Raw genomic sequence first — 22,389 nt, 5'->3', positions numbered from 1 at the left:
TCTGTCTCAACTTTATTTGGACTTTGGTGTGAACCATTATGTGGCAGCCAGGTACCAATTATGACAGTATAACATTTTAGCACTCTTTTTTGTCATCAGCAGTAATTCATGCATGTTTCATGATGTTAAAATAGCTCCCTTTGCCCGAGGAAGGACGAAATTACTTTCCTATTCTGAAAATAATGTTGATGGAAAATGTGGTATTGAATGAGAGTCTGAGTTGGCTGTTTTCCTGGGGAAACTGTGTTTCCAGACTTCTCCACTGTGTGGCAGCACCATACCTCTGATCACAGTGGCATTAATACAAAGTAACAGGTCTGTACATCTCCAGAGCTTTTGGGGATTCTCTTGGAACATCTGTAAGCTGTTCCCTGTAATTGGTGTTGCAAGACGTTTTTGTCCAGACACTATTCTATCTTGGTAATGTTTACATTAAAACTAAAATACACCTTTGTCAACGGGACAGGTAAACTGGTAATCACTTAATATCCATCTGTATATTTATTTTATTTCATTTTTATTTTTACTTTTTGGATTAAAAGTTCAAAGTTGATTCTAAAGACTTATTCTACTGAAAGAGAGATGTCTCCTCCCTGTCCATGCACATTCATGCGAATGATGTTATGAAGTTATGTTAAATCCCAACCTTGCCGTTAACAGTTGCATTCAGGAATGTGAAGCATGATTCCAAGTCATATTCATCAGCAGAAACTTTGGGAACATTGACACTGCATAACACACTGGATCCCTTGAGCTGAGAGGCCACACCCATATATCCTAATTCCCATCCAGCCCGCAGTGGGTTTGTGGAAAGTTGCATTCATGTGGTGCTTTAATGGGAATTCCTTCCCTCGGCAGTGATTTCAGCTAACAAGGATGTGCTCTCTGATTTTACCTCCTCGTTCAGTTTCACTGCAAATCCCTTTCCTGCTGAATGCTGGGTTTACCACAGACATAGCGTCACACAAGTCTGACTAACTAGGCTATAAAAAGAAATCTTAAGTCTTAATGGCACAAACCTGACTATACGGCAAGAGTGTGCTGTTCTGACAGCTGTGGACAAAAAGTGAAGTGTTCACACAAAAGCTTGGAAGTGGGAGGTGGGAGTGAAAACAAAGCCATTTCCTGTTGTTGGTTAGGCCCACTCAGGACAAAACTGGAGGAGAGAGGGAGAGAGGAAGAGAAAGAGGGCTGGCCAGGGGAAACCAATAAGGGGAGTCTGAGGATCAAAACCGTACGGATCTGAAGGAAAATGGAAATAGTCGCATTTATTGTGACCATCTTGTGCTTGTCCTCGCTTTCCTCGGGTGAGACTGGAAGCCAAGAATCTGACAGCAAAACCCAGCCCAAGGACTCTGGCAACTCTACACTGATACAGGTGTGATCTTAACTTTGTTTTTGAGTACAAAGAGGTAAGAGAGAGACCAATCCAAATGACTTAATATGCAATTTGAGGAACAAAAATATTTGTTAATTCAGTACTAAGCCTAACGTGCAAATGTGTGCTGTGGTCCTTTTTCTCCTACTCTGTGCAGCTTCAACGCTTAAGTAAGTAAGCATTTAAAAGTAAAAAGGTGTCCTTGAAACAGCAGCATGTCAGTCTCTGAACATAAATATGTTAACTCTGCAGTCAGACTCTATGACTTGTGTGGTTTAAAAGGGCATCCAGTGTAGCTGTGTACATGTGAGCAATGTGGTTCTTCTCAGACTAGCGGTGTGTGAGATGTGTTGAGTACTTTGATTTCCCACACACACACAGAATGATGAGGAAGAGAGGACTGAGCGAGGAGATGGAATGCTCATTGAGCCAGAACCCACATCGCCGGTGTCAGACATGGACAATAACTACAATTATGTCTGTAAGTGACTCTCTCCTTCTTGGCACTTCTCAATCGGTCAAAATGTACAGACTGCACCTCAAGTACTAGTAACAATTTATTGTGCTGTATACCCCAAAATAAGGCTCATGCATTCATGTAATTAATAGTCCTTTCAAGCAGGCTGTACTTTACTGGCAAAGAATTACGTACAAACACACTGAATCAAATGATCTAATGACTCGTAGAGCTTAACACTCAGTTTTATGTCTTGTTTTTCTTTTCATCATTATCTTATTGAGTAGAACCCAGGCAACATAACACCTGTTTTTAGAGGCATCCTGTCACGAGTGGTAAAGCTGTGACTAAACAGTGTGTTTGAATGAATTCCAAAACAGCCTGATTTATATTACCATGTGGATGAGCTGACTGAGGTCAGTACAAGGTGGGGAAATCCCTTAATATAATAACAATTAATGGGCTTTATGACAAGAAATGTGCCCATGGGAAAGGTGTGCAGATGAGCTCCCCCAGGTCTGACTGCAGAGAACGCTATTCGTCAAAAACAGTATGAGTGTCGTGCTTTGGGACCTTTTCAATCCTCCTTTGGTTAACAGACTGTACCTCTCCTCAGTGACAAGACTAGCAGCCATGGACCAGGCCATCCACCGGCTAAATGTTGGCCACTACACCCTGGATGTTAAAGTGACCCAGCTGCTGGAGAGGATCTCCAGGCTGGACAACAAGCTCACTGAGATGGAGGACAGCCTGCAACAGGTGTCCCTATTCAGCAAGGAAAACCGCAAGGAGATAGGACGTCTGGAAGGTTTGTAAAACTCTTGACTAACTGATTACACATTGAAAACAAGGCGGAAGGCAGTGAAAAAAAATGACCAGTGTTTGCACACCGGAATACTGTAGCCGGGTGCATGTGACTAAAACCACACACTTCTGACCATATAACCTTGGACTCTAGTACATGTAATGCAACATAATGGCTCACCAATCATTAGATTCAAGAATTTATGTCACATGCACAACTTGTGGGAAAAGCAGTGAAATAGGGATGGCGACTACAACTCCCAGCTGTGCAAAGTTTAATAATAGAAAAGTAAGAAGATAGAAAACAGAAGGGGAGTGGGGATTAAATAAAATAAAATGTAAAAAAGTTGGCTTGGGGGAAAAAACGTCTTCTTAGTCTTTCTGTTCTGGCCTTTTGTGATCGAAGCCGCTTTCCAGAGGGCAACCATTGAAAAATGTTATGGCCAGGGTGATGGCAGTCCTTTAAAATGACTAAGTTGTTCCAGATCGTAGTATTCTCAGGTGGTCATCTAACCTCCCTTCCAAGTCAGCTGTTCAAGAGATCAAGTGGGCTGTCATGTTGCCATCACCTCCATTTGGCAACACCAAAGCTTTAAAATGTCTTTTTTTTTTCTGGAACTGTCTTGTTCTCATCGTCAGGCTGCCAGAAGGGTCGACGTGTGGGCTACAAGTGCTTCATGGTTTACCGCGTGTACGCCACGTACGCAGACGCAGCCCAGAAGTGCCTGGAACGCGGCGGTCGGATGGCCATGCCGCGCGACCGCAAGGAGCAGGAGGCTCTGGCCGAGTACGTCCGCGCCGTCTTCCAGCCAGGGAACTGGCCCGTGTGGCTGGGCATCAACGACCTCCGCTCGGAGGGCCTGTACCTCTTTGAGGACACGACCCGCGTCACCTACTTCCAGTGGCGCAAGCATTTCCTGTCCAGCCAGCCGGACGGCGGGAAACGGGAGAACTGCGTGGCCATGTCTTCAGACGACGGAGACTGGTGGGATAATTACTGTGACAGGCGCATGTATTACCTCTGTGAGTTCGAGGCCTGATCTACAGACTCTCACACCCTTTCCCAACGTTTCAACAACGTTTCGGTAGGAATGTATTTGACGCTGTAGGACTCTGGCATTACGTTTTCAGAAGATGTAGCCTTTATTTAGCAACTAGTTTTAATAAGTAGCTTTTTAAAAAGGACATTTATTTCCGAGTAGAATGCTCTGAATAAAATGTCTCAGAGTTTTGTGTTATAAAACATATTTATTTTTCACTCGTTGTACTGTAAAAGAATTACGCACAGTAATTCCATATTATAGTGCAATTAGTGATTGATATTCTGAACATTATCCTTGTTGAAGCTGAATGATTGTATGCCTAAATGTATATACTTAAGGATATTAATAACAGCTGAGCAGAGAGAAGATCATTATTGAAAATGTATTGTGATTTCAAGAAAAATCTTTAAGATTATTATGTAGCTTTTGGTGAGGTTAGATATATATAGACATACACAAAGTGATAATAAACAAGTCTGATACTATGCAACTAATCAAACATTGCATTGATTTGTCGGTATAACAAACAGGGAGGCTACATCGGGCACGTTACTGAAGCGTTCTGTTCGCGTAGCGTCTTCTGCAACAACTAGTTCCACTATGATCAATGGAACTGGCTACAGCAGACGTGATAGTGGTGCTTACGGTCAAATAAATAGACCAGTCTTCTAAACTAGTTTTACACGTCGCAAATGGAGTGCTTCAGTTATGCACCCAGCGTATCTTCCCTGTAAATAAAATCAGGGTTCCCACTCTACATCAAATGTAAAATTCCATGACATTTCCCTGACTTAAATCCTGAATTTCCATGACCATTTGGAAAATTAATAAATGGGCATTGAAAAAGCATTGTAGGACTAACTCCGAATACTTAATCAAGCAGAAATGGAAAAAGTTAATAACCCGATAAACACCAATGCTGTGTGGAAATATATTTGTATTAATGTATCTTGGAATGTTGGAAATTTTAAACTGCTACAATAAAATTCCCCTAACTTTGCCCCCAAAACGATTTAATTCCCAGCCTGGAATAGACGTCATTACAATTCCATGCTATTCCAGAAATTCCATGACCTATGGAAACCCTGTAAAATCAATGTGCAAAAATCGATCTGTGCTGATGATTACTGGATATAAAAAAAGAAAAACAAACATTGATAACACTGATAAACACACACACACACACCAAATCAACTGGAATGTCAGAGATGGTGCCTGAATCCAGAGCACAAGTCTAACCGGTCTTGTTAACTCCCATCAGACACAACCCTTCATGTTTTATGAGTGTGGGTCATATCATCATTTACACAAGGCTGGCCAGACTGTCCTCTGTAGGGACCGTCTCCAACATTCAGGTGATTCTCTCAGGAGATCCTTAGGGGATCCTTGCCAGGACATCTCCCATCTTTGGTCTGTCAAGTGGGTCTTTGCTGGGGTGAGAGAGGATCACTTTACCTTCCTCATCCAGCAGAAAGTTTCCACCCAGCTGAAAAATGATAAAGCACAGGCGTTACTTGATTACACAATTCAGACATCTTCCATTCAACAGCTGGGTGATATCTCATCACCTGGACTTGGTTCGAGACATTATTCACTGGAAAAAAAAAAATTCTCCCTCGAGTAGCAATTTAAAAAGAAACACTATTTAACCCCTTTCATGACAATTTACACATGATCATCAAGACACCCAAATTAATGACACCCTAACATAACAATCTCAGAACGAGAGTCCAAGGTAAATATTTACCAGACGTTCCAAGAACATAGTGTAAGCTTCATTCCTAAACCCACGGTACAAGAGTCATACTGAGCAATAGGGCTAGGACTCCCCACCGTACACCTGATATATCGATCAGATTATATACTCGTGTGTACAATTTAACATTTTTACAATATCTTTAAATACCAAACAAAGTTGGTTGTTGGCAGTGCTTCATCACTGATATCTCTCTAAAGCAGGTGCTCTTTGGTTTCAAGGGAATACTTCTTGTCTTAAACGAGTTGGTTTGACCAAAAGATTCCAAAGGCACACTGCTTTTTATAGTTAAAAAGCCTTAACATTTTTACAATTGTACATTAACACAGGTGCAGTTACCGTCATATGAGCCTTCTACCACCACTGAGATGAAATTGGAAGATTTTTAATAACTGAAACATAGATATGCTTACAGTTTATATTTTGAGAAACAAATCACCTCTGTAGTTTCTCCATGAAGATGAATTAAGTCCTTATGAGCCAGACATTACAGACAGACCTTATAATCCTTCAAAACCTCCTTATGAAGACGGGAAAACCAGATCCTCACATGAAAAAATGTGCTCCACCTCGTCCTCTAGCATTTTGTCCTAATCTTCTCTTTACTGCATCAGAATTGTACAGTCACAGTATTGTCACAGTATTGTTCAGTATCAGTGTGATGCGCTACACAAAGTAAAATCCGAAGACAGTTTCCCTACATGGGCAGGTTTGGGGGCAATTGGACAGCCCAATTGGACAGTTTCCCTACATGGGCAGGTTTTTGGGGCAGTTGGACAGTTTCCCTACATGGGCAGGTTTTTGGGGCAATTGGACAGTTTCCCTACATGGGCAGGTTTTTGGGGCAATTGGACAGTTTCCCTACATGGGCAGGTTTTTGGGGCAATTGGACAGTTTCCCTACATGGACAGGTTTTTGGGGCAATTGGACAGCCCAATTGGACAGTTTCCTACATGGGCAGGTTTTTGGGGCAACTGGACAGCCCAATTAGACAGTGTAATCACACTGTGAAGCTGGAATGGAATGCTGTTTGTCAATACTTATCGGTCAGCACACACTGCCATTAAAAGACTACGGTGGGGATTTTTATTTTCTTTTTAAGGAAGCATTGGTTGAGAAATAGTGCAATAATTTCAGTGCAGACATAAACAGGCCTGATTTCGATTCATGTCTAAATGCCTTGGCTTGGTTTGAACTGAAAACAGCCATTTGGTTGTGATTTTAAATCCATTTCCTTTAACACACATTGCCAACACAACACACTCACATAGGTTGTATCAACAAGAGATGCACAGTTTCAATTTTACCAGTCCACCAGAACCTTTGACCCAAATAAATAAACAGACACAGTCTGAAAGTGTAGTACAGTACAGTGAAGTTTAACTGCCCTACTATTCAAGCCCATCAAACAAGGCCTTGTCCTTCTCAATAGTCCTTCTTTCACTGCCCACATCCGTGGCTTCAAGTGTAAGCACAAGAGGTGTCTAGTGGGTTACTTCAGGGTGATGGTAATGGTCAAAGCAAAATATTGTGGATATTCATACAACTTGACATGCGTTTATTTTTAGCATTACCATCTGTTACCATTAAAACACAATACGATCCAATGTTTGGTTTACCTGATAGACATCATTCATATACTGTGGGGGAAGGTCTGGAAACTGTCGCTGGTGTACAACGAACTCAGAATACTTCAGCATGCAGTCGAATTTTGTTGCTTTTGCATATGACCTTCCCAGACCAAATGTTTTGTAGATCTGTAATGCAAATGACAATTATGAACATTTCGGTCTCTCAACAAACCACTGTAACATTACTGGTAACTTTTGTAAGGTAAAACTAAAGTAAATAAATAACCAGGGAGTTAGGAGGAAAGCTCTTAAATTGTTCAGTTGTATGACTATAAATGTGAGGAGATCAATTGTTCAGTTGTGTGACTATAAATGTGAGGAGATATCTCTGCTAGCAAGTTATGGCTAACTGCTGTAGCTGCTGCTGGGTGCTTCTCACACCCTCTCTGTCTCCCCACCTCTCTTTCAGGGTCCAGCAGCATGTCGAATGTGCAACCCGTCTGCTCAAGCCAAACCTTGGCCCCCTCCACACATCCAAACGAGACCACCACCACTCTAACGGACCGAGCTTCAAGAAGGCTCTGTCACAGAGGACAAAAAAGGCTCATGTCCACTACAGCGACAAAGTACACTTCTACGAACAAGTGATGCGTTCAAATTTGGCAAACAGTGGCGAACGTTCACGGCAAACATGTTTTCTCTGAACAATTCAATTTGAACGATTAAACATTCCATTGGGACGGTAACACTTTGTCCAGTTCATGTCCAGCTCAACTATATATTTCACAGAGAACTACCACCTCAGACTGTTTGCGAGTGTTTGCAAACGTTCGCCAAAAACTCAAGGAAACAGAAACCTGTTTGCCAACGTTTGCCTATGTTTGCGAATTTGAACGCACCTAAGGACTTTGACTCTTCTTGGCTCTTCTTCCACACACATTGGCTACTTATTGACAAGTGGCGTCTGAAAAGGGGACTGAAAAGGATTCTTCATAATCTCTTTCTTTGAAGGTCAGGATAAGTAAGTAGGCCTACCCTTTTAAAAGCATATGCATTCAAAATAAATGCACAGAAGAACCTGGTAAGGTCCTAGAAAATAAATGATTGAGTGCAAGTGTGAAGTGGATATGGATCAAAAAGGAAATAAACATTGTACAGCTTCACCAGCCAAGCAAAGTGCAAGCACTGATTAGGTCATGGGTCCAACTCAAAAACACTAATGAAGCACTGATATCCATTAGGTGAACATGTATGTTGTTTACCGTTTCTGAAGTTATTTACCTTCTGGCCTTCGATCTCAGCCACGTGGTCTCGTCACGGTAGTCATCCTAAGTGGCGGATCAAGACCAGCAGTAGATTTTCCGCTTTCCCGTAGTAACGACCCAGAGTCACTTCCCTGCACAGTGCCACAAATCAGGCCGAGCTACGAAGGACAGTGTTCAAATGGCTGACCAGGCCCTTTCCATGCAGCACTGATCTTTTATATTGCTGCCATTAAACAGTTTATAGGGGTAGCAGTGCTATAAAGACCCTCCAACCAATATTAATGAAATGTATGTGTCTCAATTAGACATTAATTAGTCATTAAGCAACATGCTGTGGTTTGATCCAAAATCACATGCATGAGAAAATGAACAATAAAACTTCTATCCATATGGTCAGAATGGGACAGCCATTCATAGTCGTACCCTACAATGTTGAGTGAACAGCACTCTACAAAAGTGTAACTGACACACTACAGTGTCAGTTACATTTTTGGAGTGTGCTGTTCACTCAGTACAGAGTACTCAGTCTGCTTAGAATAAAACATGCCTACTATACAGAGAGGACATTCACATAGGCCACTGGCTTGTGTCAAGGCCCAGGCTAACTGTAATTGTGTGAGCATAAATTTCAAAGATAAGTATCTCACTCTCCACTCCTGGCGTCTGTGACCTTGGTGTCAGCGCTCAGTCTCTCCGCTGGAGAAGTACATGCCAGGACTTTATCACTCATCTGCAGTCTGGAATCCAGACTTTCAAGAAAGCCATCCCACTCAACCTGGGCAGCAGCGATAACACAAGACATGACTTGATCCAGAAGGAAACTGATTCATCCACCACATAAAGCAGGTTATAACTCTGGGTTTACAAACCTCCAGCTCCAAAAACTCTTCAACGGCATCTCGTACACCTGCGATTCTGGGGGAATATATCAGGTGCATAAGCAAAGTAGACTAGCCTTATTAACATGACAAGTGTGGATGTGGATGTGGATTTATCTTACTGGTAGAGCGGTTTCCACAGGTCTTCGGCTTCACTCCTTTTATTCACAGAGAGGCTGTTTAAACAAACAGCACACGCGCGCACACACACAACACATGTTCAGTACCCTACCTTTATTGGACTGTAAAAAACCCAAGACTTGCACAAATGTACACACGCGTACGCACCTATTATAGAGGTTAGCTCCTGCATCAATTATTCCAAACAATGACCTTAATTTGTTTGTCGCAAAGCCTTGCAGAGGACCTTGGAAACAAAGTTGCAGTCGTTAAACTCGCTACAATGTTGTTGGTGCAAAACACTGAATAACACAAGTGAGTGACTAGCCATAGACAAGGATTGTTTCTTTTCATGATCAACCATAGTGAGTTCTCATGCAGATGATCTGCAACGTTAGCTTAATAGCTAGTTCCAACAGAGGCAAACGTTGTGACAACAGCCAAGTTACCTGTAGCAGTGGCCTTTTCCGCATCTTCGAGCAATGTTCTTACGACTTTGACGAAATTCTGAAGCGCCTCAATGAGGACTTCACTTTTGACCATGCTTCCTCCATCAGCCATTTCTGTAATGATGATCGCCAAGTAACAACCTTGCCTGAACACGTCAGACGTCACGACTAGTGGGACATCTAGCGATAGCAAACGGTCAATTTTTGATTAGGGTCAGTTTTTCACAACTCATGCCTAGAGATGAAAAAGGGAACATGTAGCCTACCAAATATAGGCTATTTCTTCACCAATAAAAAGCGCATGCAAAAATGATTACAGCAGAAATTCAGATGCATCTTAAGAACTTTATTGGCCAGCCTACCCTAATCGAAAGGTCTCATGAATGTGTTGAGTCATGATGAGTTTTGTGGAGACGGATGGTAGAAGAGATATTTTTTGCTTTTTAATGGTCACTCCCCCAGTGCAAAATGAAATGGAAATGAAAACAAACCATCACCATACAACAATTCTTGATAAGGATATGTCAAATTACTAAAACAGTAGTTTTCTGAAGAAAAATGCCAGCCCTCTGGGCCCATTAAAAATCATTCAATTCACAGTAAGGGCAAATTCACATCTTTTAGGATCTTCCCAATGTGTCCCTCTATGTTGCTACAGCTAAGCTTAGCATATTTCTGATCAAGTGTGCTTTAAAATGAAAATGAGAATGATTGTCTGGTGGAAACATTTGATAATTACGTTATGACATGAAGTCACTGCTACCCTTCAACCTTGGGGGGGGGTTGAATGTTCAAGTAATCCTGGGAGAACTTAAAAATCCCTGAAGGACTATTTTTGTTGAAGTCTCCCCAACCACCATCTCTGTTTATAAACCTGATTAAAACAAGTCACAAAATGTAGAGACACGCATCATAATTAAACAATCACATGTATTTACCTAAATCAATCTGCTCTGGGTTTGTAGTGCCTGATTATTTTGGGCAGTTGTATCTTATTACATATTCAGCTGGTAGAATCATTAAGTATAAGAAGTTGAAACTTGTGTCTCAATTTTGAATTGTGCTGTAAAGAAGGTCCCATGCGAGTCTATGAGCAGAGACGGTGGAGGAGGAGACGGCCCTTTTTTATTTTTCTTAATGTCGGGAGACGCTTAGGACTTCTTCGGACAGTGTGACGAGGCGTCCGTGTTCAGGATCTCGATCATGGTTCTTGTGGAGGGAAACGTCTCAGCCACCGAGGGAAGGCTCTGGTACCAGCCTGGCAAACTGGGCAAGACAAGGAAGCGGTTAGTCAGACAAGGCTTGTGCCAGCTAAACACAGTGTTTTTCAACCTTTTTTGTGCCACGGCACACTTGACACTTAAAATGTCCCACGGCACACTAACATCCTGTGTGAAGAAAAAATAAACATACCATAGCCTAAAATGTCAAATAATACACAGATATGGCCTTATTATGGCTTCTATGCAAGACCTGCTCAATAAAACAAGCACCCTCTGTTTCATTTGTAGGTGACTATATCTAATTTAATTGTTGTTATGAACTGGATATGTGATGATTCTGTGAATACTGGATATGGGGCCCCCGTTGTACAATGCCTGCATACCACAAATAGTGCAATCATGCTCTCATTTATTGTATGTGGTTATAAATTCTTTGATGCAACAGTTGCTTTTCTGGACCAGTGAGTGACATTTGGGTAATTTTCTGCGGCACACCTGATGATCTCTCACGGCACACTAGTGTGCCCTGGCACAGTGGTTGAAAAACACTGAGCTAGACACAAGAAGCAGAGGAAGCACATGACACAGGGAACTAAACTAACCTCTTAAGGTTCATCCAACTCTTCGCTGTTTTACTAAAGCGGTCAGGATTAGGCGTAGTCATGGCTTCAAAGTCCACCAGCTGTTCAAAAGCAAGAAAAATTATATAAAATGATGAGGTAAAAAATATGGGTATAGTGAATACAAATACTGTATATCCATACAAGATGCTGAAAATTACTAACTTTACTTATCTGAGGTGTGTTCAACTTCCTTGAACAGAGGCGAACGTTCGCAGTGATTATGTTTATATGAACAGATACATTTGAATGATTTTGTGTAAATATTCCATCTCAGTGGTAAGTCTCCGCTCAACACGGAGAACTACCGCTTCACGCTGTTTGTAAGTGTTTGCAAACGTTCGCAGAAAACTCAAGGCAAACAGAAAATTGTTTGCAAACATTTGCGAACGTTCACCTCTGTTTGCGAATTTGAACGTGCCTGTTTACTTTTATTACCTTTCCAGGGGGAATCCGACCAATCACCTCTTTGCCACTGGCCATGAGTGCTCCCATGACAACAGAGTACGCCACCACACTAAACAAAACCAAAAATAGACACAGGGCTGACTCATCTCTACAGGTTTAGTACCATGAAGGTCATGCATAAATCATTCAAATTTCTGTGCAACTGTACAAAACTGTTCACTCAAAGTTTGAAAACCAAATTGTGTTGAAGACAGCCTGATGACTGGAGGGATACTGTACCTTGAGCCTCTGGAGAGGGGCATCAGGTTGCAGAAGTAGTAGACCAGGGAGAGGATTAAATTACAAACAGCATCTGCATCCTGGGAAAAACAGAAAAATACAGAGATACAACAAAAGCACAACCAGATGGATGCTCTTGTCGTGGGTCTTCGAAAAGCCACTTTAAAGCCACTACTGTCATGATTGACATTTAATACTACTTCTCAGGGACCAAGAAAAGACCCCTTTTATTAAAACATAAAACACTACAAAGCAACACATACTGCATGGTTATGATGATAATGAAAGTGATGTATGTATGTACAGACAGAAATACATACATACCCCCAGCTCAGTCGACAACATTAGGGCCTTGCCCTTAGCTGTCAGGTCTTTATAAAGGGATTCGATCTCCGACTGGTAGTGCTGGGTCCGCTCCTCTGTGGTCTGTGTTTCTACTGAGAACAGCATGTTCCCCACCCTACTCACACACACACACACACACACACACACACACACACACACACACAAATAAATAATTCCTCACAATGCTGCCACTTCTTCTCCAGCCATTTGATTTGCTTGCATTGTAGGATCAAGTTTCTTTTTGGCACCATGAAGGGAGAATAGGTATGGGTCGAGGGAAGTTCAGTATATCACGACACTAGTTTTATTCATAATGTTCAGTTACATGAAACCAACACTAGCCAGCTTCTTCAGAATGCTCCAGAAGATTCCAGAACTGACTGAACACCAGAGAGCCTTAAATAAACAGTCAGGTGGGAAACTGGAGGGTTCTTTTGCGTGGAGCTCGGAACACCCTTTGCCTTGAAGGCAATGATACTCTCATCTGTCAGGTTGTCAGACATGAGGAACGCAGATTATGAATGTGTGGGTCTGTGTGTGTGCCTGTGTGTGTGTGTCTCAACTCTGCCCATCTTTCATTTGTACAGTTGTGTTTTGTTCCTCATGTCAGAATAGAAAGGCAGGTCCCACCCCATTTTTGGGGATTTTGACTTGTCCCTCACTGTTATGAGAGGGATTAGTTCTTACACTTGACACAGTGCCAATGGGATTAGGTGCAAATGGACTGAAATTGTTTTTGTTTCCCCTCCTCAGCTTCCAAAGCTCGGCTGAGTAAGCATCTGGGGCACTTAAATAAGCTGGACTAGAGATAAGATGTGTGGTGAATCTGACAACCCAACACCAAGCTTATATCAACTTCATTTGGCCCCTTTGTGGTGATTTTGAAGTCTCAAAATCCACTCACAGTTGGGAACCATATATGAATGGTAAGTGTTGTTAATGTTGTTGATAAAGTTAGGTGTGTCTTATTACCGGTCTCCAGTGATGGTAATTGTGACGCCATCGTACTCTTTGCCAGAATCCTTTAGGCTGGGCACCTTGGAGTTGACTGTGAAGCCATCCCTGGTTTTACTGTTAAACTGCTTTAAAAGAGAAACATCAATATAATAAAGTCAGTTTTAGAAAAGCAAAAACAATTCAAGAGTCATTATAAAAGTAGGAGTAAAAAACACAGCAGTACAGGTGAGCTGTTATCAGATAGCAGGTGAACACAAAGTTCAAAAGAGAGCACTTGTTTGGGTGTAGGCCTGTTGCCGGTCCTCAGAACGTGGCATTAGATCATTACCTTCATTATGGGGAGAAGGTCCTCCACCTTATTGACATTTTCTAATGCTTGTCTCACTTCCACTAGGCCTCTTGGGTTATATGCGCTGATAATACAACAGGACAAATCATTACTTTAATGTGAAATACTCCATCTACATTAGCCATCTGCCTACTATAAAACAAACTATTCAAAGCTGCTATGAACACCTACCCGTGGTAAACAAGTATTCGCTCTTTGATAAATTTGAGTATGTTGTCAAAGTATCCCAAATATCGTATGTTTATAATCTGTCCCCTGTAACAGAAATACAATTTATTAAAAAAAAATATATATAATATATTGCCTATGTTGGAACAATGCTTAGGAATCCACAGGGGGTTTCTGTTGTACCGTATAAGATTGATGTGATTGTTGAAACCTCTGCTGAGGCTTCTTGCCGGCATCTGGTCCAACCACAGAACAGGCTGGTCTGGATCTGCAATCCTGCAGAACACAAACACATCATCCTTTCACAACTCTGTCCTCCTCTTGAGTCACCACAGTTGCTTCATTCAGCTTGCCTTATCATTCCCCACAGCCTGGGCACCAGCCCATTAGTCCGCCAAGTTTAGTTTAATGGGGTGGTGCTAGCGTAGTGGCTAAGAAGCTGGGATAGCGTGCAGTAGCCTGAAAGGTTGTAGTTGAGCAAGGCACTTAACCCTGTGTTGCTGTGGGGAGAATGGCCCTTATAATATAATTGACATATGTAAGTAGCTTTGGATAAAAGCATCTGCTAAATGAATACATGTCAATGTGACCATGAGGTAAGATTAATAAGATGAAATACCAACAATACAATTTTCAGCATCCATGACTCAACACTGAAGTTGACCTCTTGACCTGATGATTACAAACATGATGGTGAGAGCCTGACCTCCTCCACTTGACTGCAATGTCAAACATGTCCCTCCACTGCATCTGTCGGGTCTTGCCATTCACGCGCACCTTGGAGTTGCTCCAGGTCCGCTGCATGGCCTGCATCACCTCTATAGTGGCCATCCCCATAGCTGAGAATTAACACACACACGCGCACACACACACACGGGCACACACACACACAAAATGCAGGAGATTAAGCTATGATGATTCAAGGTTGATTTAATCAACATTCTACTGCACTTGTAACAACTAAATTTGTGTAAACTATATATAGTAAAGACTAACTTTGTCTCTCTGCTAGTTTAAGAAGATGAGCAATACAAGGAGAGTAAATAAGCAATAGAAAGGTTACACCTGGGGGGGACACTGTGGCGCAACAAGCTACAGCGCTCATACCATATACGGGTCCAAGTGCCCACGGCGACCCAGGTTCGAATCCGACCTGTGGTCATGTACCGATCCCACCCCATCTCTCTCTCCCACACCTACTTCCTATTGGAATAAAGGCAAAAAGCCCTCCCAAAAAAGAAAGGATATACCTACCTCTGTGTATCCTACGATTGGGGAGGAACCCTGACGTATTGTATTGCATAAGGGCACCCAGGTGATCAGCAGTGCATATAAGTTTCTGAACTTCAGTGTTGTAGCTCTCAAAGTTCTGAGGTAGAACATCCCTGAAGACAGTGAGGGCAAAAACCAGACACGTACACAAGCTTGATTTAGTCGCATATCATTTCCCAAGAAAAGTCTGACACGTGTCACTTTATTGTGACAGCAAAGTTGCCAAACATCTATTGGAACAGACATATTTTCTAGTGTTAGTCAATATCCATTAAAGGTACACTGTACAGGTTCAGGTATTTTTGCCAACTGTAGAGCTCCCTCTAGTCACAATATATTTATATGTTACTCTGCTGTTGTAAACAACAAACTTTTTTTGACTTATCTCGGTAGCGACTCGCTATGTCTATACTATAAAAAATAGCGAGTGGCATGATGACCTAATGTAATGCTCAGCGGGCCGGATTAAAGTGCTTGGCGTGCCGGATCCGGCCTGCGGCCCGTAGTTTGCCCACCCCTGCTGTATAGCTATAGTAGGTGAACGATTCACCTATTAAATTCGTTTACCATCAAATTGGCTTCGTAAAGGTGAAAATCTTGCATAGTGTAATTGACCATATACAAAGAAAGGCTCTCTGTAAGATGGACCCATGTTTTTGTATATATCGAAGACTATGATTTCTAGATCTCACTCACTTTATATGAGGCTGCAGGCCTGGCTGTTCCTCATAGTCCTCTATAAGGAAAGGCAGGTTTTTGGCCCAGTGGTTTTTGAAGTTTCCTGGAAGATCCTGATCAGCGTTATATTCCGACACAGGTATGTCCAGATGAGAGTGCAAGTAGCGAGAGTACTCTAGGGATGACGAGAGAACCAAAACAAAGAGAGGAGACGTGAGGACAGACTCGTGGGCAGTCAGAGGCAGATTTTCCAGCAGACGGTATAACGTCAACAGACGTGTGGGGAGCGTGTTTGTGGTGGGAGCGCAGCCGCTGCCTCACCTCTGAGGTATTTCACTTTGAGATATTCCGAGCTCGCCTTCTGGCCCAGCAGCGGGTCATTGAGCATGACCTTGGTCTGGGCCTTGATGCCTTCATAAAACTGGCCCATGGCCACGTGGCTGAGGCCCTTCATGTACTGGCACACTTCATTATAGGGCTCCAGCTGCAGGCAGCGCTGTGAGACACAGAAAGAGCAGGACCACCCGTAAGCTTCTATTTTGAGCACGGCCTCGTCTTCAACTTCTTTGTTTACTAAAACCGTGTTACAAAGAGAATATTCGGATTGGAGATTATAGTTCTTGTCAGCGAAATGGACATAAAGGAACTAAATTGCAGTTTACGTCATTAAGCGTACTGCTGTACATGCCTGAGGATGATGTCATTTTTTTGCAAGATGAATCAGCATCATCATCATCTAAGATGAGAACGTTCCTCCACCCGAGGGGCTGAGGCATGACCACAGGCTGAGGCATGACCACAGGCTGAGGCATGACCACTGTGACCACACTGACTGTACTGCCAGCCTAATGCGACAAAAAGGATCGCCGCTGGCTTTGTCGGTGCCACATGAATGCACAGAGACCTCTGAGTTAGCAGAATGAGTCCCTGCCAAAGGGACACCGACTCAGCTGGGGACGATAGATAAGCTGGACCGCAGCCATAGCGATACAGGAAGGGGGTGGCCTTCGAAATGTTACTCTTAACTCTTCTTTATGGACTGTCCCAACAAGCCCATCCCTAAACTAAGCAAACTGACTCAAACACAAACTACTGAGCCAAATAACAGGAGCAGTGGGCTTAGCTTCGGGTCACAGTTGAGAAAGCTCTCTTTTACAGTCTCCTGAAGAAAGAGAAAGTCCAGTCGAAAGAAGCTTGCCTTGAAGTTGCCTATGGCCTCCTGGAGACTGCCATGGTGGTAGAGCATCATCCCTCGCAGCTGCAAGGACTGAATGTGGTTCTGATTGAGCAGTAACGCCTTCTGGAAGCTCTCCATGGCCAGCTCAAAGTCTCCAAGTTCCCTTGAGAAGATAAAGAGAACGCAAAATGAACACTGGACTTGGGTGTATTTATGTCATAGAGTTTATCAAGTTTAACACGCCGAAAACATACCTATAAGCTTGTCCGAGACTTTTATATGCATCAATGAAGTCCGATTTTAACTTCAGAGCCTCTTTGAAAGTTTCTATGGCCTCCTACACAAGGACAGAAAATATTAATTATGCATTTTTGTATTAGCAGTCAGTAAAATCCATAAGTGAGAGAGAGATAATATTCTATTACCATTGCTATCTTACCTTAAGCATTCCTCTGTGAAAGAATGTGAGACCTTTGTAAAGCATAGCAATTGGCTGGTTCTTTTTAAGTTCTAATGACTGCTGAAAATCCTCCATTGCAGCAACATAGTCCTACATGGAAACAAGATTTAAGGTCACAGAATTACTCTTAAAATACACTTAAAAATAACTTTTGGTGTTAAACCGCATTTTAGTCAAGTCTCTAGATATGACAACCTTTTCATTAGACTGAAAAGAAGTCTACCACAACTAAAATTAGATACTGTGAGATACTGAGGAGCTTCTCTAATACACTGTCTTTTAGTCATCAAAAGTGTCTGCCAAGTCCCACTCATTTTACTTCACTTGAATTTACCCGATATACATGACACAGGCATCACTTAACCACCACTAATGTCTACACAGACAGGTTCAACCAGCTATAGATTGCAGTATCAGGGAACAACAGGTTTTTGATCTGTAATCTGTGGCCCTAGAGACCATGCTGAAAAAGAGAGAGCTTGGGAGGCATTAAACTAGCTTATAATAACAGGACACATGTGCTAAATATTTTATTATAATAAAAATATTAACTTTCCCAGAAAGAGGAGCTATTGAAGAAAGTGGATAAGGAATTTGTAAGAGTGCAAGAAAAATGGTGACAGATAGTCCTGAAAACATGATGTGTTCATCAAACACAGTTTCACACCAACAGTAGCAGTAAATTGTGAATTAATTGCAATAATATGCTCATTCAGAAGTCTGTCCCTGATATCATGCACGTCAAACCGTAAAATGAGGCCAAAGCCTTGTACTACAGATACGCAACGCAATCAGTAGTCATGCAGTATCCCTGCAGTAAAGGTGATACACTGTCAGCAGAAAACAGGCGCAGCATGGCCAGACCGCGGAGGCTCACCTCAGATATGAAGAGCAGCGTCCCTCGGTGTCTGTAGAGGCGGGCGGAGGGCTGCAGCTGGATGGCTTTGGAGAGATCGCTCAGGGCCTCACTGATCCTACCCAGAGGAGACAAGATCTGGAAAGATGCAAAACAAAAAGCCACTATTTACAAGCGCCCAAACCCCTGGGAGACTTCGCTACAGTTACAGTGAATGTTGTTCTACTGAAGTCCAAACATCCGGGTTTATTTCCATATAGAAAGCGCACAGAGCAAACACCGTTTGTCCAGATGAGTGTGTGATGGGAGTGTGTGATGAGAGTGTGTGTGTGATGAGTGTGTGATGGGAGGGTGTGATGGGAGTGTGTGTGTGATGGGAGTGTGTGATCATGTGAGTCAAAGTCTGCTTTATTGTCAATTTCTTCACGTCAAGACATACAAAGAGATCGAAATTACGTTTCCCACTATCCCACGGTGGAGACAAGACATTTTAACAATTGGGTCCACAGACAAACATAACATTCAATTAAACAATATAAAAAGTAAATAAGAAGGCATATACAATGAAGAAATAAGAGCAGCAAAAAATGGGTTGAAATTGTGCAATTGTGCATTCAGTAGACAGTCAATATAATAGTGCAAAAGTCAGGCCAATAAATGGCTGAGGTAGTTCTGTTTGACCTAAGTATGCAAGTGGCATAGTGGTGCAAGTTATGTAAGAGCAGCAGACGTGTGTTCAGAAGTGTTTTCAGGACACAGGACAACAACAACAAGTTGCAAAGTGTGCAAGTGTACAAGTGGAGTAGTGCAAGTGGAGTAGTGCACAATGGTAGGCAGCCATTGTGGGTCCAAAAGTCCAGGATGTTATGTAGCTGAGGGGGGAGAGAGTTCAGCATCCTAACAGCCTGGTGTATGAAGCTGTTGGTGAGTCTGGTGGTGCGGGAGCGTAGGCTTCTGTACCTCTTCCCAGAGGGCAGTGGATCAAACAAATTGTCGGCGGGGTGACTTGCATCACTCACAATTGTGGTCGCCTTGCGGGTGAGGTGGGAGGTGTAAATGTCCTTCAGGGAGGGGAGTGAAGCGCCAATAATCCTTCCAGCTGTGTTCACTTGTGTGTGATGGGAGTGAGTGTGTGATGGGAGTGAGTGTGTGATGGGAGTGTGTGTGTGATGGGAGTGTGTGTGTGATGGGAGTGTGTGTGTGATGGGAGTGTGTGTGTGATGGGAGTGAGTGTGTGATGGGAGTGAGTGTGTGATGGGAGTGTGTGTGTGATGGGAGTGTGTTAGGGCTGGGCTATATGGACCAAGTCATATCCCGGTATATTTAAGTTGAATATCCATATACGATATATATCCCGATATTTTTTCCGCAAAGTTAGAGCTGTAAAATGAAATGTTCAGTCAAATATGAGTAGTTTTATTGAAAACTCACTACTCAAATAACAATAAAATGTAAACATATAACTGGAGTGCCTTTTTTGAAATCAAAGCTCCGTAAGGTGCACATTTAAATAAAAAAAATATCTTAAATAAAAATAGCCTATAAAATAAAATAGGCCAATCTTTTTCTGAAATAAATATATTTATATGAGAAAAGTAGAGTGCAGTTTCACAGCAGTGCAGAGAGGGGAGCAGTGCAGAGAGCTTCGGTCAGCGGCTTGTGTGGAGCAAGGATCACGGCGCAAATTTGAACTATATCGATATATGCGATATGGTCTAATCCCATATCGCATTTTAAAATATATCGATATATCTTTTATATCAATATATCGCCCAGCCCTAGAGTGTGTGTGTGATGGAAGTGTGTGTGTGATGGGAGTACGGTCGGTGGCCTCACCTCTGCCCGCTGCTCGTACACCTCTGGGCTGCTGGGCTCCAGAGCAATTACTCTGCTCAGCTCATAGAGTGCCAGCTCTGCATTTTTGATGTCCTTCAGACGGCCATATGGTGGTGAAGGGAGGACAGAGAAACCAGCAGCAAGACAAAGGATGCATGAGCAAATAAATGAGCCTGTACTGACCACAGACACTTATTCAGTCACCCACACACATATATAAGCAAACATCGCTCACAGCAAAAGTTGATTATAGATTGTGTATCCATAACAGTAATAAAGTAGGGAGAAAGTTGGCAAAGATATATTTTTTCTCGTATGAAGGCAGTGTTTCCCACAGAATTGAATTCCATTTGTGGTGGTTGGTTTGCAGAATTAACTTGAATGCAACAGTTTAACAAAGTAATACAGCGTGGTTATGATGCTAACCAGATTTAAGCACAATTTAGTACAGCCTGGAAAATCAATGTGTGATGGTCAATGTTGATATTGTGGTGGGCCGCCACAAATAAGTCAATGCGTGGGAAACACTGCCGGGATCAACACTATCCATCCGCACACAGCATACTGTACTTTCCTTAAGTACATACCTGCAAACTCTTTTTCCCATAAGCAATCCCTCGGCCATAGATAGCACTGACCAATTCGGGGTCGCCCTACAGAAATTCAGTGAGGGGCAGTACATCTCATTTTAATGAAAGACAGACATGGCCATGGCATATCATGGTCATGATCATTTGTGCCAGAGACATAAGCTGGCATAATGCATAGAAAAAGCATGCATGCAAAAAAGCAAGGTGTGGTTACTACAATGGGGCACTGTTACTGTATGTGTGTGAAAGGTCTACGGCGCAGGTGCCACAAACCTGAAGCAACACAGAGAAATGCTTGATGGCTTCATCATAAAGTCCATTGCCAATGAGCACATAACCTATGGCTGGAAAGATAGGGGGCAAAATGTGTCATACACAGAGCAAGAGAAGGAAAGGTCAAATCAAAATGTAGCTAAGGCCACCAGTATCACAGCATACCGAGTTCCTCATTTGTGTCTTGACTGTCGACTGCAAATGGAAACCTCTTCTGCTCAATGAACAACTTGGCCTGGCTCTAGTTTATTAGACATAAAATATGGCAAATAGTTAGTGCAACGTTTTATTCACTTCATTTGCATGCTTGGGAATGTTTAAATGTGCATGTGCCAACTAACCAGAATCTTCTCTGCGTTTAGGGAGAAGACTGACTCGCAGGCAGGGTTGTTTCCATCCTCGCAGTCTGGGTCTTCCAGTTGAAGTATGGAGGACTCTTCAATAAGGATTATTCAAACCAGAAGTCACGACTCAAAGGCTAAACACAGGGACTTGCTCTGCACTTAGTTTCAAACGTCTTGCAGAGGACACCCATAGAAGAAATCTCCTAACTTAATCGTACATGTTGGCTTGATCACAAGTATCTACTCCGTGCATGAACTAACAACTACACGTAGAAAGTACGCTTACCCAAAGCATACGCTCAATGCCTAAAAAATAAAATATTCTTCAAGTTCTGCAAGTGCCAAAAGGATATGGGCTACTAGGAACTACAGGGTTTGTTTTCTAAACGATAATCACAATTCTCTACACACGACATGGAGTCAGTAATTTGGGAAACATTTTCGACAACAGCGTTAGGGTTAGCTAAAGTAACCTTAGATTGTAAAGTTGATTTCTGCTTGAACCGCGTCTTCTTGACATAGGATGATGCGGAAAAGCTTGATAGCTAGCTAGCAGTCTGTATTACAGCGTGAAGAGGACGTGGCAAAATTGTATTAAAGAACTCTCACCACAGTCGGAAGCGTATTCCTCCCATTCCAGTGGAGAGCTACATCCATGCTTGTGAAGTTCACTGTTGAAGAAAGTGAGGGTAGAAAAGAATTCGGTGGAAAAAATGGCTCGAGATAGATACAGCAGTGAGAGCGCTACCACAACACCCCGGCCAGCAGGTGCCATGTTGTGTTTAATGAGTGCAGGTGAGCAGCTCTGAAACTAGGGTAATGTAGTTTCTTGG

General features: G+C 42.5%; 3 protein-coding genes across 5 annotated transcripts; 1 reads left to right on the top strand and 2 right to left on the bottom strand.

Annotated features, from left to right (window-relative positions):
- The first annotated feature begins 91 nt into the window (after positions 1-91).
- clec11a (C-type lectin domain containing 11A) lies at positions 92-3,963 on the top strand. The gene is made up of 4 exons (XM_048249925.1): positions 92-1,378; positions 1,760-1,859; positions 2,452-2,643; positions 3,279-3,963. The coding sequence occupies exons 1-4, from the start codon at positions 1,253-1,255 to the stop codon at positions 3,677-3,679; spliced, it is 819 nt and encodes a 272-aa protein (XP_048105882.1). The 5' UTR covers positions 92-1,252; the 3' UTR covers positions 3,680-3,963.
- An 87-nt stretch (positions 3,964-4,050) lies between these two features.
- On the bottom strand, positions 4,051-10,824 carry selenol (selenoprotein L). Of its 2 annotated transcripts, XM_048249923.1 has the most exons (10): positions 10,084-10,824; positions 9,722-9,901; positions 9,441-9,519; positions 9,275-9,328; positions 9,144-9,189; positions 8,922-9,049; positions 8,291-8,405; positions 7,468-7,590; positions 7,058-7,195; positions 4,051-5,168 (listed from the first exon to the last, which is right to left on the bottom strand). In XM_048249923.1, the coding sequence occupies exons 2-10, from the start codon at positions 9,831-9,833 to the stop codon at positions 5,058-5,060; spliced, it is 906 nt and encodes a 301-aa protein (XP_048105880.1). In that variant the 5' UTR covers positions 9,834-9,901; positions 10,084-10,824; the 3' UTR covers positions 4,051-5,057. The 2 variants fall into 2 exon arrangements, with proteins under 2 accessions (XP_048105880.1, XP_048105879.1); XM_048249922.1 differs by lacking the exon at positions 10,084-10,824 and having other exon boundaries at positions 9,722-9,953.
- Positions 10,047-22,343, bottom strand: ttc13 (tetratricopeptide repeat domain 13). 2 transcript variants are annotated; one of them, XM_048249919.1, is made up of 23 exons: positions 22,166-22,343; positions 21,554-21,648; positions 21,378-21,453; positions 21,213-21,283; positions 20,937-21,002; positions 20,350-20,442; positions 18,535-18,651; positions 17,637-17,747; positions 17,452-17,534; positions 17,219-17,360; positions 16,342-16,516; positions 16,039-16,195; positions 15,325-15,455; positions 14,777-14,909; positions 14,254-14,346; positions 14,074-14,157; positions 13,882-13,966; positions 13,569-13,678; positions 12,576-12,711; positions 12,252-12,331; positions 12,003-12,081; positions 11,547-11,626; positions 10,047-10,987 (listed from the first exon to the last, which is right to left on the bottom strand). In XM_048249919.1, the coding sequence occupies exons 1-23, from the start codon at positions 22,329-22,331 to the stop codon at positions 10,873-10,875; spliced, it is 2,478 nt and encodes an 825-aa protein (XP_048105876.1). In that variant the 5' UTR covers positions 22,332-22,343; the 3' UTR covers positions 10,047-10,872. The 2 variants fall into 2 exon arrangements, with proteins under 2 accessions (XP_048105876.1, XP_048105877.1); XM_048249920.1 differs by having other exon boundaries at positions 13,569-13,675.
- Between the last annotated feature and the right edge of the window lie 46 nt (positions 22,344-22,389).

Source organism: Alosa alosa, chromosome 8, assembly GCF_017589495.1.
Source record: "Alosa alosa isolate M-15738 ecotype Scorff River chromosome 8, AALO_Geno_1.1, whole genome shotgun sequence".
Taxonomy (NCBI): domain Eukaryota; kingdom Metazoa; phylum Chordata; class Actinopteri; order Clupeiformes; family Clupeidae; genus Alosa; species Alosa alosa.
The sequence above is the reverse complement of the archived record's forward strand: the minus strand, read 5'-3'. Positions and strand labels throughout refer to the sequence as shown.

Coding starts and splice junctions, on each gene's coding strand:
- clec11a (XM_048249925.1), top strand. CDS start 1,253: ATGGAAATAGTCGCATTTATTGTGACCATCTTGTGCTTGTCCTCGCTT. Junction 1,860..2,451: donor CAATAACTACAATTATGTCT/GTAAGTGACTCT, acceptor ACCTCTCCTCAG/TGACAAGACTAGCAGCCATG. Junction 2,644..3,278: donor GGAGATAGGACGTCTGGAAG/GTTTGTAAAACT, acceptor TCTCATCGTCAG/GCTGCCAGAAGGGTCGACGT.
- ttc13 (XM_048249919.1), bottom strand. CDS start 22,331: ATGGCACCTGCTGGCCGGGGTGTTGTGGTAGCGCTCTCACTGCTGTAT. Junction 15,456..16,038: donor GGCCTGCAGCCTCATATAAA/GTGAGTGAGATC, acceptor CACTGTCTTCAG/GGATGTTCTACCTCAGAACT. Junction 10,988..11,546: donor AGTTGGATGAACCTTAAGAG/GTTAGTTTAGTT, acceptor TGTCTTGCCCAG/TTTGCCAGGCTGGTACCAGA.